At 52.1% G+C, this 22,954-nt stretch overlaps 1 protein-coding gene across 8 annotated transcripts in view; it reads right to left on the reverse strand.

Moving 5' to 3' along the window:
- Positions 1 to 19,697: 19,697 nt before the first annotated feature.
- Positions 19,698 to 22,954, reverse strand: part of ptprea (protein tyrosine phosphatase receptor type Ea) — a 67,577-nt gene continuing 64,320 nt past the window's right edge. For all 8 annotated transcript variants that reach the window (XM_018761130.2, XM_018761133.2, XM_018761129.2 and 5 more), the window contains 2 exons: positions 20,429 to 20,564; positions 19,698 to 19,805 (listed from right to left, as the gene is read on the reverse strand). In XM_018761130.2, the coding sequence (XP_018616646.1) occupies positions 19,731 to 19,805; positions 20,429 to 20,564 (211 nt within the window). In that variant the 3' untranslated portion in view covers positions 19,698 to 19,730. The remainder of the gene's footprint in view (positions 19,806 to 20,428; positions 20,565 to 22,954) is intronic.

A 22,954-nucleotide genomic window follows, 5' to 3' on the forward strand; every position in this document is an offset into this window, starting at 1 on the left:
TAGGGTTCGGGCTGGAGGTCGGGTCAAGGCCTGGAGCCTGGGCTATGGCTGGAGGTAGGGTTAAGGCTGGAGCTAGGGTTAGGGTTAGAGAATGGAAAGTGCTGGAGCCCGGCTAATGGTTTCCTCTTTTTGCGGGGCCGGCGCTGTGGTGTGCGCAGCAGCCAGAGTTCAGCCGGGAGCTAGGGTTCGGGCTGGAGGTCTCGTTAAGGCTGGAGCCTGGGCTATGGCTGGAGGTAGGGTTAAGGCTGGAGCTAGGGTTAGGGTTAGAGAATGGAAAGTGCTGGAGCCCGGCTAATGGTTTCCTCTTTTTGCGGGGCCGGCGCTGTGGTGTGCGCAGCAGCCAGAGTTCAGCCGGGAGCTAGGGTTCGGGCTGGAGGTCGGGTCAAGGCTGGAGCCTGGGCTATGGCTGGAGGTAGGGTTAAGGCTGGAGCTAGGGTTAGGGTTAGAGAATGGAAAGTGCTGGAGCCCGGCTAATGGTTTCCTCTTTTTGCGGGGCCGGCGCTGTGGTGTGCGCAGCAGCCAGAGTTCAGCCGGGAGCTAGGGTTCGGGCTGGAGGTCTCGTTAAGGCTGGAGCCTGGGCTATGGCTGGAGGTAGGGTTAAGGCTGGAGCTAGGGTTAGGGTTAGAGAATGGAAAGTGCTGGAGCCCGGCTAATGGTTTCCTCTTTTTGCGGGGCCGGCGCTGTGGTGTGCGCAGCAGCCAGAGTTCAGCCGGGAGCTAGGGTTCGGGCTGGAGGTCTCGTTAAGGCTGGAGCCTGGGCTATGGCTGGAGGTAGGGTTAAGGCTGGAGCTAGGGTTAGGGTTAGAGAATGGAAAGTGCTGGAGCCCGGCTAATGGTTTCCTCTTTTTGCGGGGCCGGCGCTGTGGTGTGCGCAGCAGCCAGAGTTCAGCCGGGAGCTAGGGTTCGGGCTGGAGGTCGGGTCAAGGCCGGAGCCTGGGCTATGGCTGGAGGTAGGGTTAAGGCTGGAGCTAGGGTTAGGGTTAGAGAATGGAAAGTGCTGGAGCCCGGCTAATGGTTTCCTCTTTTTGCGGGGCCGGCGCTGTGGTGTGCGCAGCAGCCAGAGTTCAGCCGGGAGCTAGGGTTCGGGCTGGAGGTCGGGTCAAGGCCTGGAGCCTGGGCTTTGGCTGGAGGTAGGGTTAAGGCTGGAGCTAGGGTTAGGGTTAGAGAATGGAAAGTGCTGGAGCCCGGCTAATGGTTTCCTCTTTTTGCGGGGCCGGCGCTGTGGTGTGCGCAGCAGCCAGAGTTCAGCCGGGAGCTAGGGTTCGGGCTGGAGGTCGGTTAAGGCTGGAGCCTGGGCTATGGCTGGAGGTAGGGTTAAGGCTGGAGCTAGGGTTAGGGTTAGAGAATGGAAAGTGCTGGAGCCCGGCTAATGGTTTCCTCTTTTTGCGGGGCCGGCGCTGTGGTGTGCGCAGCAGCCAGAGTTCAGCCGGGAGCTAGGGTTCGGGCTGGAGGTCGGGTCAAGGCCGGAGCCTGGGCTATGGCTGGAGGTAGGGTTAAGGCTGGAGCTAGGGTTAGGGTTAGAGAATGGAAAGTGCTGGAGCCCGGCTAATGGTTTCCTCTTTTTGCGGGGCCGGCGCTGTGGTGTGCGCAGCAGCCAGAGTTCAGCCGGGAGCTAGGGTTCGGGCTGGAGGTCGGGTCAAGGCTGGAGCCTGGGCTATGGCTGGAGGTAGGGTTAAGGCTGGAGCTAGGGTTAGGGTTAGAGAATGGAAAGTGCTGGAGCCCGGCTAATGGTTTCCTCTTTTTGCGGGGCCGGCGCTGTGGTGTGCGCAGCAGCCAGAGTTCAGCCGGGAGCTAGGGTTCGGGCTGGAGGTCGGTTCAAGGCTGGAGCCTGGGCTATGGCTGGAGGTAGGGTTAAGGCTGGAGCTAGGGTTAGGGTTAGAGAATGGAAAGTGCTGGAGCCCGGCTAATGGTTTCCTCTTTTTGCGGGGCCGGCGCTGTGGTGTGCGCAGCAGCCAGAGTTCAGCCGGGAGCTAGGGTTCGGGCTGGAGGTCGGTCGAGGCCGGAGCCTGGGCTATGGCTGGAGGTAGGGTTAAGGCTGGAGCTAGGGTTAGGGTTAGAGAATGGAAAGTGCTGGAGCCCGGCTAATGGTTTCCTCTTTTTGCGGGGCCGGCGCTGTGGTGTGCGCAGCAGCCAGAGTTCAGCCGGGAGCTAGGGTTCGGGCTGGAGGTCGGGTCAAGGCTGGAGCCTGGGCTATGGCTGGAGGTAGGGTTAAGGCTGGAGCTAGGGTTAGGGTTAGAGAATGGAAAGTGCTGGAGCCCGGCTAATGGTTTCCTCTTTTTGCGGGGCCGGCGCTGTGGTGTGCGCAGCAGCCAGAGTTCAGCCGGGAGCTAGGGTTCGGGCTGGAGGTCGGGTCAAGGCTGGAGCCTGGGCTATGGCTGGAGGTAGGGTTAAGGCTGGAGCTAGGGTTAGGGTTAGAGAATGGAAAGTGCTGGAGCCCGGCTAATGGTTTCCTCTTTTTGCGGGGCCGGCGCTGTGGTGTGCGCAGCAGCCAGAGTTCAGCCGGGAGCTAGGGTTCGGGCTGGAGATAGGGTCAAGGCTGGAGCCTGGGCTATGGCCTGAGACAGCGTTAAGGCTGGAGCTAGGGTTAGGGTTCGGGCAAGGGCAAGTGCTGGAGCCCGGCTAATGGTTTCAGCTTTTTGCGGGGCCGGCGCTGTGGTGTGCGCAGCAGCCAGAGTTCAGCTGGGAGCTAGGGTTAGGGCTGGAGATAGGGTCAAGGCTGGAGCCTGGGCTATGGCCTGAGACAGCGTTAAGGCTGGAGCTAGGGTTAGGGTTCGGGCAAGGGCAAGTGCTGGAGCCCGGCTAATGGTTTCAGCTTTTTGCGGGGCCGGCGCTGTGGTGTGCGCAGCAGCCAGAGTTCAGCTGGGAGCTAGGGTTAGGGCTGGAGATAGGGTCAAGGCTGGAGCCTGGGCTATGGCCTGAGACAGCGTTAAGGCTGGAGCTAGGGTTAGGGTTCGGGCAAGGGCAAGTGCTGGAGCCCGGCTAATGGTTTCAGCTTTTTGCGGGGCCGGCGCTGTGGTGTGCGCAGCAGCCAGAGTTCAGCCGGGAGCTAGGGTTCGGGCTGGAGGTCGGGTAAGGCTGGAGCCTGGGCTATGGCTGGAGGTAGGGTTAAGGCTGGAGCTAGGGTTAGGGTTAGAGAATGGAAAGTGCTGGAGCCCGGCTAATGGTTTCCTCTTTTTGCGGGGCCGGCGCTGTGGTGTGCGCAGCAGCCAGAGTTCAGCCGGGAGCTAGGGTTCGGGCTGGAGGTCGGGTCAAGGCTGGAGCCTGGGCTATGGCTGGAGGTAGGGTTAAGGCTGGAGCTAGGGTTAGGGTTAGAGAATGGAAAGTGCTGGAGCCCGGCTAATGGTTTCCTCTTTTTGCGGGGCCGGCGCTGTGGTGTGCGCAGCAGCCAGAGTTCAGCCGGGAGCTAGGGTTCGGGCTGGAGGTCGGGTCAAGGCTGGAGCCTGGGCTATGGCTGGAGGTAGGGTTAAGGCTGGAGCTAGGGTTAGGGTTAGAGAATGGAAAGTGCTGGAGCCCGGCTAATGGTTTCCTCTTTTTGCGGGGCCGGCGCTGTGGTGTGCGCAGCAGCCAGAGTTCAGCCGGGAGCTAGGGTTCGGGCTGGAGGTCGGGTCAAGGCTGGAGCCTGGGCTATGGCTGGAGGTAGGGTTAAGGCTGGAGCTAGGGTTAGGGTTAGAGAATGGAAAGTGCTGGAGCCCGGCTAATGGTTTCCTCTTTTTGCGGGGCCGGCGCTGTGGTGTGCGCAGCAGCCAGAGTTCAGCCGGGAGCTAGGGTTCGGGCTGGAGGTCGGGTCAAGGCTGGAGCCTGGGCTATGGCTGGAGGTAGGGTTAAGGCTGGAGCTAGGGTTAGGGTTAGAGAATGGAAAGTGCTGGAGCCCGGCTAATGGTTTCCTCTTTTTGCGGGGCCGGCGCTGTGGTGTGCGCAGCAGCCAGAGTTCAGCCGGGAGCTAGGGTTCGGGCTGGAGGTCGGGTCAAGGCTGGAGCCTGGGCTATGGCTGGAGGTAGGGTTAAGGCTGGAGCTAGGGTTAGGGTTAGAGAATGGAAAGTGCTGGAGCCCGGCTAATGGTTTCCTCTTTTTGCGGGGCCGGCGCTGTGGTGTGCGCAGCAGCCAGAGTTCAGCCGGGAGCTAGGGTTCGGGCTGGAGGTCGGTCAAGGCTGGAGCCTGGGCTATGGCTGGAGGTAGGGTTAAGGCTGGAGCTAGGGTTAGGGTTAGAGAATGGAAAGTGCTGGAGCCCGGCTAATGGTTTCCTCTTTTTGCGGGGCCGGCGCTGTGGTGTGCGCAGCAGCCAGAGTTCAGCCGGGAGCTAGGGTTCGGGCTGGAGGTCGGTCAAGGCTGGAGCCTGGGCTATGGCTGGAGGTAGGGTTAAGGCTGGAGCTAGGGTTAGGGTTAGAGAATGGAAAGTGCTGGAGCCCGGCTAATGGTTTCCTCTTTTTGCGGGGCCGGCGCTGTGGTGTGCGCAGCAGCCAGAGTTCAGCCGGGAGCTAGGGTTCGGGCTGGAGGTCGGGTCAAGGCTGGAGCCTGGGCTATGGCTGGAGGTAGGGTTAAGGCTGGAGCTAGGGTTAGGGTTAGAGAATGGAAAGTGCTGGAGCCCGGCTAATGGTTTCCTCTTTTTGCGGGGCCGGCGCTGTGGTGTGCGCAGCAGCCAGAGTTCAGCCGGGAGCTAGGGTTCGGGCTGGAGGTCGGGTCAAGGCTGGAGCCTGGGCTATGGCTGGAGGTAGGGTTAAGGCTGGAGCTAGGGTTAGGGTTAGAGAATGGAAAGTGCTGGAGCCCGGCTAATGGTTTCCTCTTTTTGCGGGGCCGGCGCTGTGGTGTGCGCAGCAGCCAGAGTTCAGCCGGGAGCTAGGGTTCGGGCTGGAGGTCGGGTCAAGGCTGGAGCCTGGGCTATGGCTGGAGGTAGGGTTAAGGCTGGAGCTAGGGTTAGGGTTAGAGAATGGAAAGTGCTGGAGCCCGGCTAATGGTTTCCTCTTTTTGCGGGGCCGGCGCTGTGGTGTGCGCAGCAGCCAGAGTTCAGCCGGGAGCGAGGGGTCGGGCTGGAGGTCGGTCAAGGCTGGAGCCTGGGCTATGGCTGGAGGTAGGGTTAAGGCTGGAGCTAGGGTTAGGGTTAGAGAATGGAAAGTGCTGGAGCCCGGCTAATGGTTTCCTCTTTTTGCGGGGCCGGCGCTGTGGTGTGCGCAGCAGCCAGAGTTCAGCCGGGAGCTAGGGTTCGGGCTGGAGGTCGGGTCAAGGCTGGAGCCTGGGCTATGGCTGGAGGTAGGGTTAAGGCTGGAGCTAGGGTTAGGGTTAGAGAATGGAAAGTGCTGGAGCCCGGCTAATGGTTTCCTCTTTTTGCGGGGCCGGCGCTGTGGTGTGCGCAGCAGCCAGAGTTCAGCCGGGAGCTAGGGTTCGGGCTGGAGGTCGGGTCAAGGCTGGAGCCTGGGCTATGGCTGGAGGTAGGGTTAAGGCTGGAGCTAGGGTTAGGGTTAGAGAATGGAAAGTGCTGGAGCCCGGCTAATGGTTTCCTCTTTTTGCGGGGCCGGCGCTGTGGTGTGCGCAGCAGCCAGAGTTCAGCCGGGAGCTAGGGTTCGGGCTGGAGGTCTCGTTAAGGCTGGAGCCTGGGCTATGGCTGGAGGTAGGGTTAAGGCTGGAGCTAGGGTTAGGGTTAGAGAATGGAAAGTGCTGGAGCCCGGCTAATGGTTTCCTCTTTTTGCGGGGCCGGCGCTGTGGTGTGCGCAGCAGCCAGAGTTCAGCCGGGAGCTAGGGTTCGGGCTGGAGGTCGGGTCAAGGCTGGAGCCTGGGCTATGGCTGGAGGTAGGGTTAAGGCTGGAGCTAGGGTTAGGGTTAGAGAATGGAAAGTGCTGGAGCCCGGCTAATGGTTTCCTCTTTTTGCGGGGCCGGCGCTGTGGTGTGCGCAGCAGCCAGAGTTCAGCCGGGAGCTAGGGTTCGGGCTGGAGGTCGGGTTAAGGCCTGGAGTCTGGGCTTTGGCTGGAGGTAGGGTTAAGGCTGGAGCTAGGGTTAGGGTTAGAGAATGGAAAGTGCTGGAGCCCGGCTAATGGTTTCCTCTTTTTGCGGGGCCGGCGCTGTGGTGTGCGCAGCAGCCAGAGTTCAGCCGGGAGCTAGGGTTCGGGCTGGAGGTCGGGTCAAGGCTGGAGCCTGGGCTATGGCTGGAGGTAGGGTTAAGGCTGGAGCTAGGGTTAGGGTTAGAGAATGGAAAGTGCTGGAGCCCGGCTAATGGTTTCCTCTTTTTGCGGGGCCGGCGCTGTGGTGTGCGCAGCAGCCAGAGTTCAGCCGGGAGCTAGGGTTCGGGCTGGAGGTCGGGTCAAGGCTGGAGCCTGGGCTATGGCTGGAGGTAGGGTTAAGGCTGGAGCTAGGGTTAGGGTTAGAGAATGGAAAGTGCTGGAGCCCGGCTAATGGTTTCCTCTTTTTGCGGGGCCGGCGCTGTGGTGTGCGCAGCAGCCAGAGTTCAGCCGGGAGCTAGGGTTCGGGCTGGAGGTCTCGTTAAGGCTGGAGCCTGGGCTATGGCTGGAGGTAGGGTTAAGGCTGGAGCTAGGGTTAGGGTTAGAGAATGGAAAGTGCTGGAGCCCGGCTAATGGTTTCCTCTTTTTGCGGGGCCGGCGCTGTGGTGTGCGCAGCAGCCAGAGTTCAGCCGGGAGCTAGGGTTCGGGCTGGAGGTCGGGTCAAGGCTGGAGCCTGGGCTATGGCTGGAGGTAGGGTTAAGGCTGGAGCTAGGGTTAGGGTTAGAGAATGGAAAGTGCTGGAGCCCGGCTAATGGTTTCCTCTTTTTGCGGGGCCGGCGCTGTGGTGTGCGCAGCAGCCAGAGTTCAGCCGGGAGCTAGGGTTCGGGCTGGAGGTCTCGTCAAGGCTGGAGCCTGGGCTATGGCTGGAGGTAGGGTTAAGGCTGGAGCTAGGGTTAGGGTTAGAGAATGGAAAGTGCTGGAGTCCGCCTAATGGTTTCCTCTTTTTGCGGGGCCGGCGCTGTGGTGTGCGCAGCAGCCAGAGTTCAGCCGGGAGCTAGGGTTCGGGCTGGAGGTCGGGCAAGGCTGGAGCCTGGGCTATGGCTGGAGGTAGGGTTAAGGCTGGAGCTAGGGTTAGGGTTAGAGAATGGAAAGTGCTGGAGCCCGGCTAATGGTTTCCTCTTTTTGCGGGGCCGGCGCTGTGGTGTGCGCAGCAGCCAGAGTTCAGCCGGGAGCTAGGGTTCGGGCTGGAGGTCGGGTCAAGGCTGGAGCCTGGGCTATGGCTGGAGGTAGGGTTAAGGCTGGAGCTAGGGTTAGGGTTAGAGAATGGAAAGTGCTGGAGCCCGGCTAATGGTTTCCTCTTTTTGCGGGGCCGGCGCTGTGGTGTGCGCAGCAGCCAGAGTTCAGCCGGGAGCTAGGGTTCGGGCTGGAGGTCGGGTCAAGGCTGGAGCCTGGGCTATGGCTGGAGGTAGGGTTAAGGCTGGAGCTAGGGTTAGGGTTAGAGAATGGAAAGTGCTGGAGCCCGGCTAATGGTTTCCTCTTTTTGCGGGGCCGGCGCTGTGGTGTGCGCAGCAGCCAGAGTTCAGCCGGGAGCTAGGGTTCGGGCTGGAGGTCGGGTCAAGGCTGGAGCCTGGGCTATGGCTGGAGGTAGGGTTAAGGCTGGAGCTAGGGTTAGGGTTAGAGAATGGAAAGTGCTGGAGCCCGGCTAATGGTTTCCTCTTTTTGCGGGGCCGGCGCTGTGGTGTGCGCAGCAGCCAGAGTTCAGCCGGGAGCTAGGGTTCGGGCTGGAGGTCGGGTCAAGGCTGGAGCCTGGGCTATGGCTGGAGGTAGGGTTAAGGCTGGAGCTAGGGTTAGGGTTAGAGAATGGAAAGTGCTGGAGCCCGGCTAATGGTTTCCTCTTTTTGCGGGGCCGGCGCTGTGGTGTGCGCAGCAGCCAGAGTTCAGCCGGGAGCTAGGGTTCGGGCTGGAGGTCTCGTTAAGGCTGGAGCCTGGGCTATGGCTGGAGGTAGGGTTAAGGCTGGAGCTAGGGTTAGGGTTAGAGAATGGAAAGTGCTGGAGCCCGGCTAATGGTTTCCTCTTTTTGCGGGGCCGGCGCTGTGGTGTGCGCAGCAGCCAGAGTTCAGCCGGGAGCTAGGGTTCGGGCTGGAGGTCGGTCAAGGCTGGAGCCTGGGCTATGGCTGGAGGTAGGGTTAAGGCTGGAGCTAGGGTTAGGGTTAGAGAATGGAAAGTGCTGGAGCCCGGCTAATGGTTTCCTCTTTTTGCGGGGCCGGCGCTGTGGTGTGCGCAGCAGCCAGAGTTCAGCCGGGAGCTAGGGTTCGGGCTGGAGGTCGGGTCAAGGCTGGAGCCTGGGCTATGGCTGGAGGTAGGGTTAAGGCTGGAGCTAGGGTTAGGGTTAGAGAATGGAAAGTGCTGGAGCCCGGCTAATGGTTTCCTCTTTTTGCGGGGCCGGCGCTGTGGTGTGCGCAGCAGCCAGAGTTCAGCCGGGAGCTAGGGTTCGGGCTGGAGGTCTCGGTAAGGCTGGAGCCTGGGCTATGGCTGGAGGTAGGGTTAAGGCTGGAGCTAGGGTTAGGGTTAGAGAATGGAAAGTGCTGGAGCCCGGCTAATGGTTTCCTCTTTTTGCGGGGCCGGCGCTGTGGTGTGCGCAGCAGCCAGAGTTCAGCCGGGAGCTAGGGTTCGGGCTGGAGGTCTCGTTAAGGCTGGAGCCTGGGCTATGGCTGGAGGTAGGGTTAAGGCTGGAGCTAGGGTTAGGGTTAGAGAATGGAAAGTGCTGGAGCCCGGCTAATGGTTTCCTCTTTTTGCGGGGCCGGCGCTGTGGTGTGCGCAGCAGCCAGAGTTCAGCCGGGAGCTAGGGTTCGGGCTGGAGGTCGGTCAAGGCTGGAGCCTGGGCTATGGCTGGAGGTAGGGTTAAGGCTGGAGCTAGGGTTAGGGTTAGAGAATGGAAAGTGCTGGAGCCCGGCTAATGGTTTCCTCTTTTTGCGGGGCCGGCGCTGTGGTGTGCGCAGCAGCCAGAGTTCAGCCGGGAGCTAGGGTTCGGGCTGGAGGTCGGGTCAAGGCTGGAGCCTGGGCTATGGCTGGAGGTAGGGTTAAGGCTGGAGCTAGGGTTAGGGTTCGGGCAAGGGCAAGTGCTGGAGCCCGGCTAATGGTTTCAGCTTTTTGCGGGGCCGGCGCTGTGGTGTGCGCAGCAGCCAGAGTTCAGCTGGGAGCTAGGGTTAGGGCTGGAGATAGGGTCAAGGCTGGAGCCTGGGCTATGGCCTGAGACAGGGTTAAGGCTGGAGCTAGGGTTAGGGTTCGGGCAAGGGCAAGTGCTGGAGCCCGGCTAATGGTTTCAGCTTTTTGCGGGGCCGGCGCTGTGGTGTGCGCAGCAGCCAGAGTTCAGCTGGGAGCTAGGGTTAGGGCTGGAGATAGGGTCAAGGCTGGAGCCTGGGCTATGGCCTGGAGGTAGGGTTAAGGCTGGAGCTAGGGTTAGGGTTCGGGCAAGGGCAAGTGCTGGAGCCCGGCTAATGGTTTCAGCTTTTTGCGGGGCCGGCGCTGTGGTGTGCGCAGCAGCCAGAGTTCAGCTGGGAGCTAGGGTTAGGGCTGGAGATAGGGTTAAGGCTGGAGCCTGGGCTATGGCTGGAGGTAGGGTTAAGGCTGGAGCTAGGGTTAGGGTTAGAGAATGGAAAGTGCTGGAGCCCGGCTAATGGTTTCCTCTTTTTGCGGGGCCGGCGCTGTGGTGTGCGCAGCAGCCAGAGTTCAGCCGGGAGCTAGGGTTCGGGCTGGAGGTCGGGTCAAGGCTGGAGCCTGGGCTATGGCTGGAGGTAGGGTTAAGGCTGGAGCTAGGGTTAGGGTTAGAGAATGGAAAGTGCTGGAGCCCGGCTAATGGTTTCCTCTTTTTGCGGGGCCGGCGCTGTGGTGTGCGCAGCAGCCAGAGTTCAGCCGGGAGCTAGGGTTCGGGCTGGAGGTCGGGTCAAGGCTGGAGCCTGGGCTATGGCTGGAGGTAGGGTTAAGGCTGGAGCTAGGGTTAGGGTTAGAGAATGGAAAGTGCTGGAGCCCGGCTAATGGTTTCCTCTTTTTGCGGGGCCGGCGCTGTGGTGTGCGCAGCAGCCAGAGTTCAGCCGGGAGCTAGGGTTCGGGCTGGAGGTCGGGTCAAGGCCGGAGCCTGGGCTATGGCTGGAGGTAGGGTTAAGGCTGGAGCTAGGGTTAGGGTTAGAGAATGGAAAGTGCTGGAGCCCGGCTAATGGTTTCCTCTTTTTGCGGGGCCGGCGCTGTGGTGTGCGCAGCAGCCAGAGTTCAGCCGGGAGCTAGGGTTCGGGCTGGAGGTCGGGTCAAGGCTGGAGCCTGGGCTATGGCTGGAGGTAGGGTTAAGGCTGGAGCTAGGGTTAGGGTTAGAGAATGGAAAGTGCTGGAGCCCGGCTAATGGTTTCCTCTTTTTGCGGGGCCGGCGCTGTGGTGTGCGCAGCAGCCAGAGTTCAGCCGGGAGCTAGGGTTCGGGCTGGAGGTCGGGTCAAGGCCTGGAGCCTGGGCTATGGCTGGAGGTAGGGTTAAGGCTGGAGCTAGGGTTAGGGTTAGAGAATGGAAAGTGCTGGAGCCCGGCTAATGGTTTCCTCTTTTTGCGGGGCCGGCGCTGTGGTGTGCGCAGCAGCCAGAGTTCAGCTGGGAGCTAGGGTTCGGGCTGGAGATAGGGTCAAGGCTGGAGCCTGGGCTATGGCCTGAGGTAGGGTTAAGGCTGGAGCTAGGGTTAGGGTTAGGAATGGCAAGTGCTGGAGCCCGGCTAATGGTTTCAGCTTTTTGCGGGGCCGGCGCTGTGGTGTGCGCAGCAGCCAGAGTTCAGCTGGGAGCTAGGGTTAGGGCTGGAGATAGGGTCAAGGCTGGAGCCTGGGCTATGGCCTGAGGTACAGCGTTAAGGCTGGAGCTAGGGTTAGGGTTCGGGCAATGGCAAGTGCTGGAGCCCGGCTAATGGTTTCAGCTTTTTGCGGGGCCGGCGCTGTGGTGTGCGCAGCAGCCAGAGTTCAGCTGGGAGCTAGGGTTAGGGCTGGAGATAGGGTCAAGGCTGGAGCCTGGGCTATGGCTGGAGGTAGGGTTAAGGCTGGAGCTAGGGTTAAGGCTGGAGCTAGGGTTAGGGTTCGGGCATGGAAAGTGCTGGAGCCCGGCTAATGGTTTCCTCTTTTTGCGGGGCCGGCGCTGTGGTGTGCGCAGCAGCCAGAGTTCAGCCGGGAGCTAGGGTTCGGGCTGGAGGTCGGGTCAAGGCTGGAGCCTGGGCTATGGCTGGAGGTAGGGTTAAGGCTGGAGCTAGGGTTAGGGTTAGAGAATGGAAAGTGCTGGAGCCCGGCTAATGGTTTCCTCTTTTTGCGGGGCCGGCGCTGTGGTGTGCGCAGCAGCCAGAGTTCAGCCGGGAGCTAGGGTTCGGGCTGGAGGTCGGGTCAAGGCTGGAGCCTGGGCTATGGCTGGAGGTAGGGTTAAGGCTGGAGCTAGGGTTAGGGTTAGAGAATGGAAAGTGCTGGAGCCCGGCTAATGGTTTCCTCTTTTTGCGGGGCCGGCGCTGTGGTGTGCGCAGCAGCCAGAGTTCAGCCGGGGGCTAGGGTTCGGGCTGGAGGTCGGTCAAGGCCGGAGCCTGGGCTATGGCTGGAGGTAGGGTTAAGGCTGGAGCTAGGGTTAGGGTTAGAGAATGGAAAGTGCTGGAGCCCGGCTAATGGTTTCCTCTTTTTGCGGGGCCGGCGCTGTGGTGTGCGCAGCAGCCAGAGTTCAGCCGGGAGCTAGGGTTCGGGCTGGAGGTCGGGTCAAGGCCGGAGCCTGGGCTATGGCTGGAGGTAGGGTTAAGGCTGGAGCTAGGGTTAGGGTTAGAGAATGGAAAGTGCTGGAGCCCGGCTAATGGTTTCCTCTTTTTGCGGGGCCGGCGCTGTGGTGTGCGCAGCAGCCAGAGTTCAGCCGGGAGCTAGGGTTCGGGCTGGAGGTCTCGTTAAGGCTGGAGCCTGGGCTATGGCTGGAGGTAGGGTTAAGGCTGGAGCTAGGGTTAGGGTTAGAGAATGGAAAGTGCTGGAGCCCGGCTAATGGTTTCCTCTTTTTGCGGGGCCGGCGCTGTGGTGTGCGCAGCAGCCAGAGTTCAGCCGGGAGCTAGGGTTCGGGCTGGAGGTCGGGTCAAGGCTGGAGCCTGGGCTATGGCTGGAGGTAGGGTTAAGGCTGGAGCTAGGGTTAGGGTTAGAGAATGGAAAGTGCTGGAGCCCGGCTAATGGTTTCCTCTTTTTGCGGGGCCGGCGCTGTGGTGTGCGCAGCAGCCAGAGTTCAGCCGGGAGCTAGGGTTCGGGCTGGAGGTCGGGTCAAGGCTGGAGCCTGGGCTATGGCTGGAGGTAGGGTTAAGGCTGGAGCTAGGGTTAGGGTTAGAGAATGGAAAGTGCTGGAGCCCGGCTAATGGTTTCCTCTTTTTGCGGGGCCGGCGCTGTGGTGTGCGCAGCAGCCAGAGTTCAGCCGGGAGCTAGGGTTCGGGCTGGAGGTCGGGTCAAGGCTGGAGCCTGGGCTATGGCTGGAGGTAGGGTTAAGGCTGGAGCTAGGGTTAGGGTTAGAGAATGGAAAGTGCTGGAGCCCGGCTAATGGTTTCCTCTTTTTGCGGGGCCGGCGCTGTGGTGTGCGCAGCAGCCAGAGTTCAGCCGGGAGCTAGGGTTCGGGCTGGAGGTCGTTCAAGGCTGGAGCCTGGGCTATGGCTGGAGGTAGGGTTAAGGCTGGAGCTAGGGTTAGGGTTAGAGAATGGAAAGTGCTGGAGCCCGGCTAATGGTTTCCTCTTTTTGCGGGGCCGGCGCTGTGGTGTGCGCAGCAGCCAGAGTTCAGCCGGGAGCTAGGGTTCGGGCTGGAGGTCGGTTCAAGGCTGGAGCCTGGGCTATGGCTGGAGGTAGGGTTAAGGCTGGAGCTAGGGTTAGGGTTAGAGAATGGAAAGTGCTGGAGCCCGGCTAATGGTTTCCTCTTTTTGCGGGGCCGGCGCTGTGGTGTGCGCAGCAGCCAGAGTTCAGCCGGGAGCTAGGGTTCGGGCTGGAGGTCGGGTCAAGGCTGGAGCCTGGGCTATGGCTGGAGGTAGGGTTAAGGCTGGAGCTAGGGTTAGGGTTAGAGAATGGAAAGTGCTGGAGCCCGGCTAATGGTTTCCTCTTTTTGCGGGGCCGGCGCTGTGGTGTGCGCAGCAGCCAGAGTTCAGCCGGGAGCTAGGGTTCGGGCTGGAGTTCTCGTTAAGGCTGGAGCCTGGGCTATGGCTGGAGATAGGGTTAAGGCTGTAGCTAGGGTTAGGGTTAGGCCTGGAGCTAGGAGGGTTCATTCAGAGCCCTGAAAGTTTGAGAAATGCTTGATTCTAACTGGAGTGATTTCAAGTTTTAAGTGTGCTTGAATTTTGAATATGAAAATACTTTTATTTATTTTTATTAGAGAACGTCATATTTCACTAAAACCGCCAGCCAGCCAGCCGTTATCTTTCAGTTTGTAATGTTTAGTTTCTTGACGAGGGGGAGCGGTGGTGCAGTGGGTTTGACTAAGTCCTACTTTTTAATGGGTCTGGGGATCGAGTGTCGCTTGGGGTGTCGATTGGCATCCTGTCCCGGGTGTGTCCCCTCCCCATCCAACACTTTGTCCTGTGTGGCCGGGTAAGGCTCTGGCTCACTGCGATTTTGCCTTCGACAAGTTGATGTTGGTTGGTCACACTTATTAGAAATGTAATATTATGTTTTGTCTATTCCGAGTTTTATACCTGCTCTAATAGCAATGAATCTGGTGTGTTGGTGTGTCCTTTATTCCTTTGTTTTGTGATAGTTATACTGCTCTTCGGACTGTGTTTGTTTGTTTGTGTAAACGCCGGGCGTGTGCGACGTTGCCAATACGGAGCGCCGGCGTAGTAGTGCGATAGTCGAAACACACTCCTGGTTCTCCGGATCCCCATGGGACTGATAGACCAAGCGGCACCCGGGCTACTGGACAACATTCCGAATGATCTGAAACGACCGGCAGGACGGATTGAGAGGCGGACCGGGTCGACGACTTTCGGCTGCAGCCAGCCCAGCAGATCAACAGTCCGGAGGAGAAAGCGCGGGAGACGTGGAGGAATCAGGAGGCGACTCCCGGGATCCAGACCGGCACTACCTGCTATAATCCTGGCTAACCTGCGCTCCATTCAGAATAATAAAATGGAAGAGATAAGGACATACGCGAGGTATGCTTTTGAATTTCGAGAGGCTGCCCTCCTCTGTTTTACTGAAACTTGGTTGCAAGCGGCTGCCCCGGACTCTCTTTTTGATATAAACGGCTTTTCACTTGTACGAGCAGACAGGAATGAAAATTCTGGAAAAAGCCGGGGAGGGGGGTATGTGTTTACATAAATGAGCGGTGGTGTCATCAATATTCTGTTAAACTGTTATTATGTAATAATGACTTTGAACTGCTGGGTATTGGGTTGAGACCATTTCACCTCCCTCGGGAATTTGGTTGCATCCTGCTGTTTGTTGTTTATGTTCCACCAAGTGGCAAAGTGCATCGGGCTGCCGCTTCAATAGCGGACAGTCAGTGTGTGCAATTTACAACTACAATTTCCCGATGCTCCTACCATTGTCCTTGGTGATTTTAACACCTGCAACCTGGAGAAAACTTTGCCAGGATTTCAACAGGTTGTAGCAAAGAAGGATAACATACTGGACAAATGTTACATAAACATTAGTAATGCCTACCAATCTAGAAGCACACCCCCAAGCCAATTCTGGTCATAATGTGGTGCATCTTATTCCAACTTATCGGACCAAACTTAAAAGCAATAAACCTTTGACAACGGTGGTAAGGCACTGGACACAGGACAGCAAAGAGGCTTTGGGAGTCTGTTTTGACTGTACTGACTGGGAGGTGCTGAGGGAGGGCACTTTGAACTCAGCATGCTCAGTTACAACTGATTACATTAATTTTTGTGTTGAGTCTATTATTCCTATAAAAACAATTAAGGTGTACCCTAATAACAAATCCTACATAACTAAAGATATAAAATGTATAATATATCAGAGGAAAATGTCCTTTAAAAATAAGGACAAACTGGAGCTGAAAAAGAGGGACAAGGAGGTGAGAGATAAAATTAAGAAAGCAATAGAAGAGTCTTTTAAGGCTAATAACCCCAGAAAAATGTGGGAGACCATGAAAAGCATGGCAGGTATGCCCAGCAAACAACAGAAGTCGTTGGTAACAAGTGACGAGGTGGCCTCTGCTGTAGAGCTGAATACTTTTTTCACCAGGTTTGAGACCTCTGGGACTGTAAAGAGTTGCAGTGATGTGCTGAGATCAGTATTTATAAGGCCTGATGATAGAGTGAAAATCTCAGTAGGACAGGTGGCCAGCGCATTTAGAAATCTTAATGAACGTAAGTCCACCGGCCCCGACATCATCAGTGCCTCTGTTTTGAAGAACTACAGGGAGGAGCTCGCCCCTGTGTGGCAGCCCATTTTCCAGCAATCGCTGGATACAACACACGGTCCCCACAGCCTGGAAGACCTCCCATGTAATACCACTTCCTAAGAAAAAATGTCCTAAAGAGTGTAATGATTATTGACCTGTAGCTCTTACTTCTGTACTGATGAAATCTCTGGAAAAAATCATCTCCCATTTGCTCTCTCAGTCTATTCAGGGAAAATTAGACCCTTACCAGTTTGCTTACAAGCGTGAGCGCAGCACTGAAGATGCAGTAGCCACCCTCATGCATCTTGTTTTAAAGCATTTGGATACACCAAAAAGCAAACCCTATGCTAGAGTATTGTTTATCGATTTTTCTTCGGCATTTAATACAATCAAACCGGACTTGCTGCTCTCCAAAATGCACCAGTTGGGGATAAATTCATGTCTCATTCATTGGTACAGTTCTTTTCTCACTAACAGACATCAGCTGGTTAAAATTAATAACACATACTCCCCCTTGCATATAACAAGCACTGGTGCTCCTCAAGGTTGTCAGTTCACCACTGTTATTTACGATTTACACCAATGATTGTGTCATCAGTACACCTAATCCTTATCTCATCAAATTTTCTGATGACACAGCATTGGTGGCACTGATGACCGAGGGGGTGAAGCCAGACTCCTATTTTGACAGTGTGAACACAGTGGTCCAATGGTGTACCCAAAATGCCCTTATTTTAAATCCCATCAAAACAGAGGAAATCTTTTTTGGATCCACTCAGTTCACACCAGTCACAGTCACCATTCACAACAAACCTATAAAGCAGTCCTCAACTTTTAAATATCTGGGAGTGTATGTGTATAATGCCCTATCTCGGTCATATCATGTGGATTACATATGTAATAAGGTCCAACAGAGAATCTACTTTCTGAGGAGACTCAGATGTTTTGGTGTCAGCAAGGAGATTCTTTATTTATTCTTTTGTTCCACAATTCCCAGCATTCTGCTATACGGAAGCCCGGTTTGGCTCTGTGGCCTCTCAGTTAAGCTGAAAAGCAGAGTTTTAAGACTGCTGAACATTTGCTCAAAGATGGTGGGTGATTCTTTGCCAATTTCAGGGTATGCTTGGTGCAACTGTCGAGGAAAGAATTTACCAGAGAAGATCAGTACAGACCATTCTCATGTTCTACATGAGGAGTTTCAGCTTCTGCCCTCTGGGAGGCATTTTAGGGTGCCAGACTGTAAGAGGAATAAGTACAAACATTCTTTTATTCCTCATTCCATCACATTATTAAATCAGCAGAGCAGGTCAAGGAGGTAACCCCCCCTCTACCCCACACACACACACACACACACACACACACACACACAAAAAAAGAAGATACACCCCATTAATTGTTTGGATTTTAATTGATGTGTCTGCACTAAATGCAAATGCATATTTATTTATGCTGTTTCTGTGGATTTGTATTTATGTAATGGTTTTTATTGTTTTGTGTGATGTCTGAGGTAAATTGATTGCTGAGCTGGTGAAGCAAGACAAATTTCTGTGTAAACAGACAAAGTGTTATCTTATCTTATCTTATGCACCTACTCATGTGATGAACACGGTCCATAAAGTGGAAAGAAACAAACTGTTTACTTCAGAATCACGTCTGCAACTATGTCTCTCTCCTAAACTAATGCACACATTGTATTTTCTCCGAGATGTACGTCGCATTGGGGAAAAGCGTCTGTTAAATATTCATTCAAATGTTAATGTATTAAACAGATCTGCATTACCACCCCTGCATACTATTACGTACTGGTATTTTTTTGCCATATTCTTTTAATTTCTCTTGAAAATAAAGTTGAGTAATCCTTCAGGATGTGCTTGCAATGTGATTAGGCTACATTTATTCTTTTGACACTTTTTTTATCCAAAAAACAGTTTAAGTATACTGTAGTAAGGTAGTACTTAGAGATGTTAACCCAATTACATAGCTGGGTAATTTTTTAGTGCATCTGCTAAGGCTAAGTACTTTGCTCAAGGGTATTACAGCAGGAGCAGGATTCAAAACAAGATTCTTCAACTCGAAGGTAATGACTAACCAAAATGGCACCTCCTGGGCACATCTATGATTCAGTCTATTTTCTATTGATTCCAAAATAAAGTTTTGCTTTATTATTCATACCAGTTCCTATATGTTGTAACGACCCCGGGTTAGTGTTTTAGGAGGTAGTGTGTGTTTAAATGTAAATAGTTGCATTATGGGAAATAATGTTAAACGTGTGCGTAACCACTAGGGGCACTTAAGGGGAAAATGGTAGGGTGACCGTGTCTCCCAGTGTATTGAGGAGAGCTTTGGGTGCTAAGGCAGGCTGGTTGTAAGCGCAGGTCCTGGAGGAAAAGGGGTCCTTGGACTGGGAGCATTATTTCCCTTGTGCTGGTGTTCGAATAAATTGTTTGTTATGAATGCTGCTTCCATGTCTTTCTTTGTCCCATCCAAACCTATGGTGCTGTGTGTCACAATAATGAGTATCTTATCAGAAGGAACGTTTCTGTCGTCTTGTGTTGTTTTCAAGGGTTTCTGTGTCATTTCCAGTTTCATCTGGTGCTTTTTGTCAGAAAATGAATTGTGTTGCGCAATATGTAAACAGGCTGTATGAAAGAAAGTGCAAAAGCATTGTTACAGAAAGAATGGAATTTTTTTTTTCCCCATCATAGATTTTAATATTGCAACCTGCATTTACAAAGACATAGCAAATCTCACAGACAGTCAGTCACAGCAGAAAACACCATGAGTGGCTGATGTAGCAAACAGCCGGCTTGGGCAATGCAAACAGAAACGATATTAAACGTAACAGTAACTAATGGTACCTTTGCTGAAACTGATCCAGCAGCAGTTACCAAATGCAGCGGTTGCTGAATGCAGAAAGAATATTTGGTCGAATTTTATTACAACATGTGGAATTTCCACAACAAAGGAATTTACTTTATTTAAGCTTAATTAGTATCAGATAAAATATATTTGCCCTTTGCAACAATTTCTAATAGTACCAAAAGGCAAATTGAAAAGCTGTCAATTTTTAAGAGCGAGTAACCATTTCCAAGTTACAGGCCTACCTGTAAACATAACTACTGCCAACTGTACACACTTTCTGAAAAAACAATGCTATTTCTTATTTTTCTACTCGGCCTACATTTCACATTTTCTTCATGCTTGTGCTTAGTTAAACTTGTGTTTGTTCTAACTGAAACATATGTATGAAATTTCTGCTACAGTTATTTCCATTTGCCAAAGTCACTTGGTGACCATTGTCTCCTGATCAGAAATTCTCAGGTTTTCATACTTTCCAATCAATATCTCACACTGTTTCATGCAAACACGCAAATGTTAAAGTAAATATTGATAAAACAGTTCTATAAAGACCTGTTGCCCAGAACAGCATAGCTATAGTTCTGGAACTCCTATATAAAGGAGATAAAAATATGAACAAATTAATCATTTCCATAAATAACATTTACTATTAATGGGGCAGAGCATGTGTATATGTCACAATGTACATAAAATAATGTGCTTAAAAACCATGTGCAGTCATTTTCCTTATTTTTCCTTTATAAAATAACACTATAAATGTAAATTCTTAAAATTAGCATTTGTAAAAATAGGAAAACTAGTGGCTTTTCCTTATGTGATCCATTTGTTTATTTATTTTGATTCAGAGCTTTTGCACAAATTGAGCTTTTGAAACTAGATGGCTATATTTTTTTGCATTTTATCAAAACCTTAAATGAATTATTTGATATATTTAGCTTGGGGTCTTCTTACGAATGAATAAACATTGACACAGTTTATATCTAAGAAAAAATTAAATCATACAATCCTATTTGCATAATTGATAGTATTCTTCAAAACCATAAGTTGCCTATATACAAATAAACTCACATTTACATAACGTTTCAAAATGCAAGAGTATGTTGTATCCCACAGTACATAAATAAATTTACAGTAAGTACAGAATTATAAATATTACACTTTTGTATTTTAAAAATGACTGAACAGGCATAACACGAATGGTAAGGTATGAAAAATTTAAAAATGTATATTGAGAAAATTACAACAAAAGACTAGTAATGTTTTATACAGCAAAATAGCTACTACAAGCATGGCACAAATAATAGAGTACAATTATAATTTGATGACAATATAATTAATTTACACATCACATTTACATTTCATCAAAATTTAATGTACATTTTTCGTAAATTGAATAACATAAGTATGTCTATATGACAATATGGTACATCCAAAATGCATTTTAGTCACATTAAGGACAAGTGCATAGCAAAATATAAGCTCATTTAATCCCGTTAAGAAAAAATACATCTTGACAAACTGGAATTCAATTTAAAAAACTGAAAAATTTAAAGAATTAAGGCAGATTTCTTCATTTAAAATTGGCATAGTCTGAGAAAATGTCAACAAAGTCTTGTACCACTCTGTAGCAGAAGTCATATTGTTCCTGAAAAAATAAATTTTTTTTTGTCAATCATCATGGTGTAAGATGCAATTTCCCTCTCTTCTCTAACTTGCATATATGTCATAACGAGGGCTGTTACTGAAATTAGAAAATTTCTTATTGTCTCACACACTTTCCTTAACTGCTTGTGCAAGTCAGGGTTGTGGTGGTCTGGAGCCTATCCCGGAAGAAGGGGTGCAAGGCTAAGTATAGTGTGGCTTAGACAGGATGCCAATCATTGCAGGGTAGCGTTACAGCTAGTTGCTGTGCCTCCCATTGATATTTTTATTAGCAATATTACTAATATTATTATTTATTTAGCTGGCACTTTGTATAACAGGGATAGGTGTATTTAACGCACTGACTTGAGATTTCATTAGTTTTCCTGGTGAAACTCAAGAAAACTGAATAAACCACCACTTACTAGTGGTGTAAGTTTTTGTATTTCATACTATTTAAAGATTTGCATAATCATCTTCTTGGGAGAGGAACTAAAGTAAATTCCCAAGGGGCTGCTCCGCGTAGCTGTTTCCCAGAGCTCATTCTGTACGTTGATTAAAGACATCTCCATTTGCAGAACCTAGGAAATTACTCTGAGCTTCAGGGTATTACACTAGGGTACGTACCACAGTCTGCACCATGTGTGGTCTTTGCATTCGTAAACTCTTCACGGTCTGGAACACGTCCAGCAGGCCTTCAGCCTTGACCCGCTCCAGGATGTTGCTCAGAGCGATGAACGTACCTGTCCGGCCAGCACCGGCGCTGTGGACCACAAGGACAAACACAGTTAACAGAAGTGGCATTGCTGTTGAGACTGAAACCGAACACGATGTGAGCGTTGTGACCGTCCAGCTGTGTCGGGATGCTTGAAGAGATAAAAATCTGACCTCACCGAAGTCTATCACGTTTTTCTAGTATTTACCACATATGTGGCTTCTTAAGATCTTTCAGGCACAGTCTCTGAAGAGTCTGCGGAACATCTCTGAGTTGACAGAGGTGTTACCCCTTCCAATCGCGCGCACACACACCGTCTGAAGCCGCTTGTCCCAGACGGGGTTGCAAACCAGAGCCTAACCCAGCAACACAGGGCATAAGGCTGGAGGGGGAGAGGACACACCCAGGATGGGATGCCAGTCCGTTGCAAGGCACCCCAAGCAGGTCTCGAACCCCAGACCCACCGGAGAGCAGGACCCGGTCAAACCCGCTCCGCCACCGCACCCCCCCTTCCCTTCTAATCGGATCTTGCATTTACGCATGGCAACAGTAGACAGTAGGTGGTGTAGTGGTTTAAGCTATTGCCTAGGAAAGGGTCTGTGTTTGAATCCTGCTCCTGCTGGAATACATCTAATACATCATACATACCATGAATTATTACAGTAAAAATGACCAAGCTGCTTAAATGTATAACTCACTCCAAGTGGCTAAAGATACAAATCTAACGCTATAAGTCACCTTGGAAAGAAGTTTCAGATAAATGAACAAATAATTATATTGAGTACCCTATGTGATGAAAAAAATATTACAAGATCCTGAAACTGGTAGGGAACTGCAAATAGATAAATATAAGGAAAATGATGAGGTAAAAGAGTTTGCATGTTCTCCCTGTGCTTCCTCCAGGTGCCCAGGTTTCCTCCCACAGTCCAAAGACGTCTGGTTCAGGCAAACTGGGTGTGTTTTGCTACTCTGCTGTATAAACATGTATGTAAATAATTATAGGTAGTTTAGACCAGTTATATATAGCATTCTAAGTTGCCTTGGATAACAGTGTACTAGTTAGTATCATCGTTCAAAGATAATAGTAATATTATTTATAATGATTAAGTGTAATAAAATATTAATAATGAATGAATGTAAGTTATAAAACAAACCTTTGAAAGTAAAACAGAAAGATGGCCTTTTACAGAACATACTTTATAACAGAAGAAGCTGAGTTCAATCTCAGGGGTCTGCTGTGCTTTAGGATGCAGTATTTTTTAATGCCCCCTCCGGCCTTACGCCCTGTGTTGCCGGGTAGGCTCCGGTTCCCCGTGACCCCGTATGGGACAAGCGGTTCTGAAAATGTGTGTGTGTGTGTATTTTTTAATGACACTGTGTCCTTTGACTGATTGCCCTTTGACTGATGGTTTAAACGTTTCACAAATATTGAATCTGGATATATACTTGCCAATATGCCTGAGGGAAATTACAGGACTCTTTTAATTTTTTTTTAAAAACTTTGGGATGAGTCTGTTATTAAATCAAAGTACTTTGATGAAGAACTGAAATTAATTTTCAGTCTCCCACTGGAAATCAGTAATCTTTTAAGGTTTCTCACTGGACAGTAATAGGTAAAATAGGGCAGTAACACTGCTCTTACAATTAGCTTATTTGATCTAATGAAATGAAGTTTTATGCTATGAAATATTTCACAGTTATTTAAATTTGACTAAGTGATTCTGAATTGCAGAAGGAGATTAAGCCCATGGGGCCCCTGCGACGCGGAAACTGGCCGCCGGAATACGAGACATCAACTCGACTCTGACTAGGCTCAGTGAAAACAGCGTGCATGATAGGCCGGAAGCTGGAGCTCACTGTATTGATCAGTTGGCTAAAGGGTACATTGTGCTTCCTTAACCATTCACTCTTTTCACCCTATCATCTATTGTACACCTGCACATGGCATAATGGGGTAAATTCATTCTTTGGAATCATCCCGTGCGGCAAACTCTCATTGTGACGGGGCTAAAAATTGATAAAAAAAATAAGATAATTAAAATACTGAAATAATATATTTTTCCCATGAACTTCCTTCACTCCGCAGAGCATGCAGACACTATGCCGTTAAGGTTCTGTTTAGCGTTGCTGACAAATCTTAGACAGTAGGTGGCCTTCATTTGATTGTGAGATTAAGACTTCATTTGCAGTAGCAGCCCAGGGTAAAACAGAGGTTAGTACTGAGCGACAAATACCTTTGGAGTCTGAGACACCAGGACTGTGTCTCTGTCCCAAAGTGTGTGACACAAGTGTGATACAAGCCATGGCACAGAATACAAAAGCTATTGTGGAAGTAAAATGAGCATATGACAGGCAGAAATGTTGTACAAAATTTTTAAAAAAAATGTATACACACACACACACTGTCTGAAACTGCTTGTCCCAAGTGGGGTCGTGGT

This window comes from Scleropages formosus, chromosome 24 (assembly GCF_900964775.1).
Source record: "Scleropages formosus chromosome 24, fSclFor1.1, whole genome shotgun sequence".
Taxonomy (NCBI): domain Eukaryota; kingdom Metazoa; phylum Chordata; class Actinopteri; order Osteoglossiformes; family Osteoglossidae; genus Scleropages; species Scleropages formosus.